At 34.3% G+C, this 10,965-nt stretch overlaps 1 protein-coding gene across 3 annotated transcripts; it reads left to right on the forward strand.

The window, feature by feature from the left end:
- The first annotated feature begins 2,672 nt into the window (after positions 1-2,672).
- Positions 2,673-10,950, forward strand: LOC110605224. 3 transcript variants are annotated; one of them, XM_043952841.1, is made up of 6 exons: positions 2,673-3,447; positions 4,588-5,652; positions 6,002-6,196; positions 6,315-6,448; positions 8,675-8,785; positions 10,383-10,539. In XM_043952841.1, exons 1-6 carry the CDS (start codon positions 3,256-3,258, stop codon positions 10,507-10,509), a joined length of 1,824 nt encoding a protein of 607 aa, XP_043808776.1. In that variant the 5' UTR covers positions 2,673-3,255; the 3' UTR covers positions 10,510-10,539. The 3 variants fall into 3 exon arrangements, with proteins under 3 accessions (XP_043808776.1, XP_043808775.1, XP_021599330.1); XM_043952840.1 differs by having other exon boundaries at positions 2,674-3,447; positions 6,294-6,448; XM_021743638.2 differs by lacking the exon at positions 10,383-10,539 and adding an exon at positions 10,546-10,950 and having other exon boundaries at positions 2,675-3,447; positions 6,294-6,448.
- The last annotated feature ends 15 nt before the right edge of the window (positions 10,951-10,965 follow it).

The raw sequence follows: 10,965 nt of genomic DNA on the forward strand, positions 1-10,965 counted from the left end.
CTTTTGAAATTTGAATATTGAATGCAGAAGAGAAAGAGCATCTCTTTGAGATCTTGCTGCCTAAATAGGAAGATATGACTGTTGCAGTGTGTGCACATCTTTGAACAAGGAAAGAAAGATCTGCGATTTGAATTTCAAATAATCTTCTGACTGAGCTTTCCTTGTTTGCTTTTGCTTCTGCACTTTCCTCATTTGAAAACTTTCCTTTTTTTGGCACTTTCCATATTTGGCACTTTTTGGCAGTTTTAAGAGCATTTTCTCCAGATTGTCTCTTTACACCTAATATCTGCAAAACATAATTAAAACCACAAAATTAAGTAGAAAAGATGTAAATAAACATCAAGAACATAATGATAAAATGGACTAAAATATGTTCTATCAAAATATCATAGAAAAATCAAACATATTGATATTAAATCAATAACCTGTATTTCAAATTTGGAGTTAATCATTACTTGCAATATCTTTTAAACCTTAAACCTCAATATATAATAACTACAGACCTAAGGATTGTGAATGAGCATCTTGTGAATGTGTTAGATTTAAATGCAAACTTGGCTAAAGACTATGAAATAAGATCTATTCATTTGTTCATCTACATCTGATGCATAAACTTGGTGAAGACTTTAAGATGAGATTTGCTCCCTCAATGACATAAAGGAATCGTTGAATCATAGAGGATGATGGGTCTGCTCGTAGTGATTAATACTCTTCTTCATGCATGAAGAAATGTTATGGACATGCATTACCCTTCTATTTGATACATTCTGATCAAGTGGTTACAATAAATAAGATCAATATCTTAGCTTGTTATCTCTAATTTGATTTTTTTAGTTGCTATCTTTAGTTTAATTTTGAAAATTTAAATTTAAATAGAAAATAGGAAATATTATGAATTCAAATGTTGATACAATCTGAATGTAGCTTTCACTATAAAAAGGCACTTGAGATCATTGAATAAGACATTTAGAAAATATTATTCATCAGTTTATGATATTCGAAAATTCTCTTAAACGAGTTCTCAATTTATTTCACAATAGGGAACTCAAAGAAAAGCAAAAACATTAACCAGGAAATCAGTCTGGCAAAAGGAGGATTTTCTAGTTAATCGACCTATGACAAGATCCTATTTAAGGGCCCATAACAACTTGGTATCTAAGCCGGTCATCATGGGTGATTCAACAAATCTGGAAGAGAAGTTGAACTCTTTCATGCAACAAACCGATGATCGATTTAACGACTTGGCTCATCACGTTTCGGAGCTTATTCACACCTTTAATAGATGAGCAAACCAAAACCAAGATAGAACGAGTAACAATCAATAAAATTTTGTCTAACCAAATAATGATCGTTCTGAAGGGTGTGTAGTGCCTAGATATGTAAAACTTGATTTTCCCTCATTTGATGGCTCCAACAACCCACTTGAATAGCTTAATCCCTTGTGAATAATTTTTTCAAAATCAACAAACAGTGGAAGCAGATAAATTCAATCTAGCGGCCTTCCATCTTATTGGTAAGGCTCAATTTTGGTTTTACAGACTTGAACATAAAGAACCTAGAATGACATGACACGTGTTCAAGGAGAACTGCAACTTGCAATTTGGTCCTCTTTTGCGTAGCAATCCCTTGAGGGAGTTAGTGAATTTGAAGCAAGTTGGATCAATAGAAAATTATCAATGCTAATTTCAATCCTTATTGGCAAGAACGACAACTGTTCGAACCAACCAACAAGTTGACTTTTTTACTGCAGGATTGTCTGAGACTATTCAGCTTGATGTGGGACTATAAAACCCTCCCAATTTAGTTACAACAATGAATTTTGCTCAAACATTCCAAAAGAAACAATAATTGGGCAGATGATAACAACTTACGAGTTATTTCAAGAGTCCAAGGCGAATAGTAATGCAACATCTTCAAATGTCAGAAGCACATCAACTCCATTTGTTAAAAGACTTAGAAGGACACAAATGGCTGAACGTCGAGCTAAAGGCCTTTGCTACAATTGTAATAAGACATATTCTTTTAACCATTAGTGCAAAAAATTATTTTGGATAGAGTTGAAGGATCTAGAGTCTCCTATTATTGAACCAGGGGTACAAGCTTGAGGACAAGATTTTTCTTCAAGGAGGTAATCTTATGGATATGCATTATCTTTATATTTGATAGATTTTGATTAAAGTGGTTGCAATAAATAAGATAAGTATTTTAGCATGTTATTTCTAATTTGATTTTTTAATTGATATTTTTAGTTTAATTTTTAAATTTTAAATTTAAATAGAAACTAGGAAGTATTTTGAATTGAAATGTTGATACAATTTAAGCGTAGCTTTCACGGTAAAAAGGCACTTGATATCAATAAATAAGATATTTAAAAAAATATTATTCATCAGTTTATGAGATTCGATAATTCTCTCAAAAAAGATTAATTGAGAAATTGATAAAAGTATGGCCGAAATGACTTTAACTTGGATAAATTTAAAATTTAAGAAATTATGAATATCAATTTATTAATTATATTAAAAGAAAATAGATAAGATATGAAAGAGAAGAAAAATGGAAGATATTAATTACGTTAAACCTTAGGGACTAAAAAATATTTTTTCTTAAAATTTAAGGATTAAAATGTAATTTATTTAAAATTTAAACAGCTTTGTCTAAATTCAACCACACAGACACTGCAGTCAAGAACCCTGAGGCTGAGGGCATGTTTGGTACGAAAGAAAAGTGATGTGGCAAAATTGAGGTTGCAGGCAGCAACAGGCAATTGCAGATCACCAGGTCATCCATGGCAAGTGGTGATACAGCGACCAGCAGGACACACTCCCAAAAATCCAGCCTCAAAATGGGCAACAAGCCATGTTCCTTCTCCTGCTTCCCCTTTCTCTGAAACCCACACTCACTCACTTCCTTACAAAAACAGAAATATTTCTAATCTCTCTCTCTTTATCTCTGCTAGGTGCTTTGTCCCTCTCCCCATCTAATCCCATCCCCATTTTCACCCCCTAAATTGCCCTTTACTCCACTTTCACATTGCAATTTTCCCTCGCTTTCTAGATCTGCCAATTCAAAACCCTCCTCAATATCCTTTTCTATCACCAAATTTGCTTCTTTTTGTATATTTTCAAATCCATTATTATGGTATAATTATATGTGTCCAGTATCCAGATCTGGAGAATAATAAGGTAGTGGGTACTTCTCTGATGTTGCTATGATGAAATTAAGAGTGACATTTTCATCGCAAAGTTTGTAGCGAAGATGGGATCCAGTGGGAGCAAGGCCTACAGTGGTGGTGCATCGTCATCGCCATCGTCATCGTCATCGTCAAGTGAAAGTGGCGGTGGTGGTCGGAGCGGAAGAAAGGGGAAATGTACAGGCAGTAGGGTTTTCCAATCTTCTTGTCTTGGAGCGCCTTCTGGGTCTCGTGATACTAACAATGATGATAATAATGTCAGTCACTTTATTACTCCTCTCTCTTCAAATTTTCCATCTTTTGAATTGAAATGCAATGTGGATATGGTTCTTGTCCAGTGATCAGTTGGTTGGTTGATATTTTTTCAATGCCTTTGTGGTAAGATTTTAACTTCTGAAAGGTCCTGCCAATGACAATGTAATAAACATAATTACATAAAATTAACATATAAAAGTGAATTTCACAACATGATTGGCTCTCCGCTTTACTCCTGAATTGAAGCTGTCCTTAACCATCCACAAGTGCTTCCAGGTTTAGTGCTACTCTCAGAAATTCTAGAAGAAGGATTAACGCAAGAGGAAGAACAAATTATGAGTTCTTTACGTACTGATCTGGGAATAGCTCGGACACTAGAATTCTGTGTGTGTTTTGTGTTTGGGTGAACCATGCAGAGTAGTAATAGTTTTCTTTTGCACTATTATGTGCATATGATGAATGCTGAACAAAACTTATCAATTATTTTTCATGGTAATGTTGATGTTTTACTATGGATTGTTTTGATTTGTTGAATTTTGTTACTAGTCTTTACAAGTCGACATAGCTGTGTGCTTGTTTTATACACAATTTAATAGATCTGTGCCTCACATCCCACGGTAGGCTAGGGCCTCAGTATTATTGCTTTATGTGTCTTGCACCTTTGTTTAAACATATGGTTGCTCTACAAAGTCTCACTATATGAAAATAGTATCTTAATCCCTTTGGTTTAAATTATATACAGATTCAATATTGGTAGACAATTTAAAATTGTAGTTTTTAACTTGAATAACTGATAATTTTGGACTGATCTGGATGCTTCCAGCAGTTTCAATCAAAAGGGAAAAAAAAAAATTGTCCTTGAGGGGACATCCAAGCGGTTAAAGCATGGTTGAAGTTCTTAGGTCCAAATTACCGCCTGAGGAGCTATTTTATCTGCTATTGTGCAGCTTAACTACTGGAACACAGAAAAGAAAGGAAAAAACTGTAACAATTAATTGTATACTAGGATGAATGCTGTTTTAGTTGGACTACCAAAGAGTGATCTTTTTTGGCATATTGCTTTGCTGCTAATGGATTTATGACCAATGTAGATTTTGATATGCTAGTCCTCAATGACTAAATTTGTATTTCTAATGGTGCAGGTTTCTGATCATGTGAGCAAAGAAACTGGAGGCAATACTTCATCTACTAGCCAGAGGGAAGGAGAGTCAGATCAGGTCAAAATTGAATGTTACAGAAAGGTTAAAGTCGAACAATCTGATGAAACTTGTGTATCTTCTAATCTTGAGCTTGATGAATGGAATCAAGCAAGTATCACTAATACTACCTCAAGGATGGGTAACAGCTCTGCCCGAGCTGCTTCCACTCCATCCTTGACATCTCAAAGTAGCTTTCTCTCTCGCTTTAGTTTTGTTCCTGGTAATGTAAGCTTTAGACTAAGCAGAGCAACCAGTTTAGGGTCATCCAGGCCTTACCGCATCCCTTCTACAAGTCTCCAAATGCTCAATGATGAAGAAGAGATTCGCTTTCGACCAAGATCTGCCAATGGCATCATTGATGGGAATGAAACTCGTCAAAGTAGCAACTTGCTGCCTACATCTTTGATCAATAGAACTCATACACAACAGTGTGAAGGCTCTTCTGCAAATTTGGGATGTCACTATCGAGCATCTGGTTTGGACAATAATGAAGGCAATCTGAATTCTTCTGTTCATGATCAATGCAGAGATCGCGGTGGCACCAGAGTGGGGATTGATTTAACCTCACATTCTCCAAGAATTCTTAGTGATTCAGATAGTTTTGAGACTAGAATTTCTGATAGACGGATTGGAGCACAAGAACCTGTTGACCGAAATGTTCGTTTTAGTCGCACCCTCAGTGTGGGACGACTTCGTGACAGAGTTCTTCGTCGGTCATCACTATCTGACGTTACTTTTTGTCCTTTGCAACAAGAGAGACAAGTGAGAGATGCCGTTCAGGTTAGTGGGAGACAAACTTTGGGTGGTGAAATGAGGCCGTCCGAATCTGAAGGCAATACTCTAAGATCTCCAACTACCTCTGGTTATCCTCCTCCTGGCACCTCTAGCTCCTTGTTCAGCATAAACGATCATGATCTAGAAACTACAAGATCAAGAGATGCCAGGTATCATGACCTACTGGAACATAGGTCAAATTTCCTTGAGCGGAGGAGGAGAATACGATCTCAGGTTTGTAAGTCCCTGTTAAGGCATTTTTCCTAGCAGATAACACATCATATTTGGCTTGGAAAATTTTTATGACAATTACTGTTCTACTGTTGTTTGATGTGCAATACATGTAGTATGGAGATGCCAACATTTGAGAGAATCTAGGATATACTTTTTGGGTAGATTTTCCCACCTGGTTATCTAGATTTGATATTTTCTGCTTTCCTACTGCCTGAACTCCTTTTTTAACCTGTTAAGCAATAAAAGGGACACTTTTGCACTAAATCCCATCCCTTCATCATCCCTTGTACCTCCCTCGGTGTTTAATGGTTGACATTGTCTTGTAATTGACCGCATATAAATGGTGTAGGTTCGTGCTCTTCAGCGACTGGGAAGTCGTTTCGAGAATCTGTCTGGACATGAGAGGTCTTGTATATCATCCGGTCATCACCGAACAGGCCATTGTACATGTCGTGTAACTAATAGGGATGCCAATTTAAATGATGACACAAGTGCTAGAGCTAGCATATCAAGAATTGTCATGTTAGCTGAAGCTCTGTTTGAGGTAAATGCTATTACCTTCAGTGATAGTCATCCTTTAGTATTTTTTTTATGCCAAGAAAATCTCTATAAGTTGAATATCTTGTACTTATTTTAATTAGGTTCTGGATGAAATTCACCAGCAATCTGTGGTGCTATCCTCTCGCCCATCAATGTCTTCGCTTGGATCTGTACCTGCACCTACTGAAGTAGTGGAATCCTTACCAGTCAAATTATACTCAAAGTTGCAAAAGCAACAGCATGAAGAGGCAGCTCAGTAAGCATTTATTTCTTACATCTACATTTTTGTTTACTTTATCTCAGATGGAACTGCTCTTATGTCTTATTTGAATGAGTGATTAAAAGTAACTGCAAAGGTTTATTTCCATCTATCTATATATGAGGATTGCTTATTTCATGTTTTATTAGAACAATTTGTATGATGTAAGTTGAACTACAGACAAAAGCATGTTCAAGAAAGCCTGCCTTTTTTTGGTTCCATCAATTATCTTGAGTTCTTTGTCATCCATGGCTGCTATAGGGATGTGTCTGCACTATAGTTAGTCTTGAACCTCTATAGCCATTTTCTTCTTCAGGTGATTATTTTTTTCTTTGACTTACTCAACTCAACTGGATATTAGTCCTATTTCTTTACTGGGATCTGGTTCCCAAACTACTTGAGTGAATATATAATTTTAGATGTTGAAAATATTGAAAAATTGCTTACAAAATAAGAAAAATTGGAAATGTGTGTATTTTTCTTTGTTAAAGGCTTGTTCTTTTGTTATGCCTTTTTGGTGGTAAGATTGTCGGGTTGGAGCATAACTCTAGAATCTTCAAGAATCATCATTTTTCATGATAAGTACTATAGGATAGTGGATTAGTTTGCAGTATGTTACTTTTAATCATGTTCACAAAACTTCAAATTTGACAACTTTTATATGCTAAGCTGCAAGTAATGAAGTCTTAATGCTCACATACAAACTTGGGGTGTGCGGTTCCGGTTCCGATTCCAATTCCAATTCAGGTTCTATCGAGGAACCGCAAACCAAACTAAAATTCAATACAGTTTCAGTTTGATTCTGGTTCCAGTTTGGTATGATTATTGGTTCTTCATTTCCGATTCATTCTGTACAGTTTTGATTCGGTTCTCAGTTCTTAAAATAAATTTATAGAATTTTTCCATAGAAATATCATACTAGAATAACCATTTAAGCCTTAAAGTTATTTTTTTAATATAAATTATATCATATACATAATATACATTTAAACTATCTACAAATATATAATGCATATATTACAAAATTAGGCATGAAAACAATAATATATCATTTAATATACATTTTAATCCATTTTATTATATAATCTTTAATTATAAGGTACATAAGTAACAAAGATTAAATGTATTATAAATATAGTAAAACACTTGTAATTAAAATGATGAAGTGATTTAGTATTTTTATAACTTAAATTTATTAAGTAAAAGTAGACAACAAGAAGATAATAATAATAGGTAAATCGTAATTCATAATATAATAGTTATAATACTCATATATTATAATGTTAGTGCATATAAATATATATAATTATGTTCAAAGTATATAATATATCTACAAAAAATTATAGAAAAACATGTGGAAAAAATCGATTCTCAATTCTGGTTAGGTTCTTAGTGGAAAACCATAACTGAACTAGAATTGTAAAATAAGTTCGATCTGGTATGGTTCTTAACAATTTGATACGGTTCTTCAATTTAGTACTTCAGTTTGGATCCCCAAGAACCGTGCAATACCCTTAATGCAAACACGTGCATGTGTTGTGCCTCAAACTCAAGCAGCATAACTTCTTTTTTTTTTGTTTATTTTGCTTTTAATTTTGTATTGCTACATGAAATGAGGCCTGAAACCTACTTATTAAAAATCTTAAATTTCCATGCCAAAATAGTGTCTGTATCTTTGGAACTTGAGAACAATTTGACTTCCCATAAAACCCTGAGGAATGGCTTGCCGTTCAACAATTTAGCTCTCAGTTGTAGTTGCCAAAATTAAATCCTTTGCACCTACCAACCAGATACCAATGTTCTATCATATAAAATTGGAGGACATTTTCCAAACACTTCATGTGGCAACCTGCAGGTAGGCATTTACATCTGATCTGCTTGTGATATCATGCATGATAGATGCAAGGTGTTGATGCGTTGAATATATTATCATCTATAGATAAATATTTATAGAAACTCATTCAAAATGTTTAAATATTTTTCTGTTTGCTAAGTGGATTTAGATAGTGTAATGTTTTATTTTAGTATTAATGACGGTCAATAGTAGATGCCATTGTCACTGAAAGCATGTTTCTTCCTTTTTCATACTTAGTGTGCTGTACATAATCTTGTCTAGTTATTCACAATATATTCTTGTTCAAATCAATGTAGTTCAAATTGCATGCCTTAATATATATTTTTGTATTCTTAAACCCCTTATTTATTTATTTATTCTGATAATAGATGCTATATATGCCTTGTGGAGTATGAGGAAGGGGACAGCATGCGGTTACTGCCTTGCCATCATGAATTTCACAGAGCATGCATAGACAAATGGCTCAAGGAGATCCATAGGTATGAGTGTATTTGTAATTGCATCATTTTAAAAATATTGAATCCTGAATTATAACTAAAAATAGTTTTTCCCCCTGATAAGCAAATATGTTGCAAACTATACAAGTAATCATCTATGCATGTGTCATGCATCCTTAATATCATCAATAGAATTCCCTCAAGTTTGTGTTCGGGAGGGTGTGGTGGGTGATCAATTCCATATTATTAAAGGTGTGCCTTAGGCAAGCCTAGAGCTTAAGGCTCCATATTAATCCCACTACAGGAGAAAGGCAGGCAACCTTTAAGGGGTACTCGCATTATGTGCCTAGGAGCACACTTTGTTCCAAGCACGTGGATCTAGAAAGCCGTGTTTATTAATTTCCGCCTCCTCCCAGCACTGCCACTTGCAAAAGACAGTACCACTTGCTCAGAATTTGAGGACCCACTTGAATCTAGGTTGACACACCAAGAAGTCATCAAAATTTGGTTGCTGGTGGTAAAAAGTCATTGGAATCTCATTCAACCACCACCCAAGATCACAGACCATTTATATTTCCATTTTCAACACTCATGCTCCTTTAATCCGTCTCCTCATACATTGTTTTCAATTTACTTTCATTATCTCTGTCATCTTTAATGCTTGTCAGACTCCAGTTTCTAGTTTATATGAAATTATCCTCTTTTATTTTAACACCACTGACAATGCTACGTGGGTCTTTCATTTTAGGATTTACCAACTTGCTATGAAGTCATCAATTTCTTGATTATTTGTCCTTCCTAAAATATGAAACAGTAACATGTGATTTAGGTCATCTGCTGCTATCTAGAATTGCTTTCCCCTTCCTCTTTATTCTAACAACATATTAATGCTTTTTGAGTTTGTTTGTGGTATCAAAATTCTGGAGTTTGTTTTCTGAATGTCCATGATTTGGGTTTATTTTATTTTCTAACAAGTTATTTTAGTGTTCTAGGCTTCATTGTTGAAGTTGTTCTTATAGTTTCTCTTAAACAGGGAAAAAAAAATTATTATAGTATTCTATTTTTATTTTATGTATTTTCTATTTTGAATGCTTTGAATATTTGGTTATTTTCCAAGTTTGGTTAGGTGTAGCTATATCTATGATTATTTGGTGTTAATTTTGGTTGTTTATTAATTTTTACATTTTTTACCCTCACCTCATTTAGGCTTGCCTAATTCAATAAATTAGAACCTGTTAGCTATCACATAGTTTCACACACAGCAACTGTTTATATGTTAGAAAATAAAAAATAAAAAAAAATTTCTGTCTAGATTTTATTTTTATTTTTTTTTTAAAAAGAATTGCACATTTGAAGTTCAAACAACCTGTTTTCTCCCCTTGCCGCCCTCACTCTGTCTCCAAATCATAATGCCAACAAATATAAAAGCCAACCTCCAGTTTGATGTTGAATTAGTCCTTTATTTGGTGAAATAATCTTTAAGCAAACCATGTATCCGATAAGTCAGTATCAACATTATTCTTGAAGTAAGGTTACATTATTCTACTTCTTACCAATTCAGTGAGAAGATTAATATGGAGATCATATCTTAACTTTTGCTTTTGTTATTACTGTGTTCATATGGGTATTGGTGCCACAGCTGTGATCCAATTCATGCATTGCACAGTAATTGCAAGTATATGTTCCTTTTCCAAGATGCGTCCCTTATCCTTTTCCCTTTTTTTTTTTTTTTTTTCAGTTTTGCTAATTTAATCGCAGTGATCTAATATAAAAGCATTTGGTTAACTTGGTTGTGGCTACAGGGTATGTCCACTTTGTCGTGGGGATGTTTGCAGATCAGATTCATTGCAATCTGCCAGTTGATGAACCTACGTCTCCTCTGCAGATGTTAAGTTTTTGAAATGTCGACTTGGTTCCAATCAAGGGATCAGCAGCTTCATGACATTTTAGGTTAGAAGCGTAGCTTGGGAGTTGTGTGGATCTTTTATTTATTTCTCAAGGGGGTGAAGTTGGGTGTTAATGGTTGGATGGAATTTGCAATATTTTTTTTCCTTCACTTGTTAGAGAGTTTTCAGGTAGTGACTTCATCAAAAAAGGTCCTCTCATCTTTTAATTATGATCATCATCATTTTCCTGTAATCTTTACATGTAGTTTTCATAAATAAAACACAAATATTAAGGTAAAGGTAATTTTTCCTTTTTCTTTACTATCTAGTTCCCAA

Source organism: Manihot esculenta, chromosome 17 (genome assembly GCF_001659605.2).
Source record: "Manihot esculenta cultivar AM560-2 chromosome 17, M.esculenta_v8, whole genome shotgun sequence".
In the NCBI taxonomy this organism is placed as follows: Eukaryota; Viridiplantae; Streptophyta; class Magnoliopsida; order Malpighiales; family Euphorbiaceae; genus Manihot; species Manihot esculenta.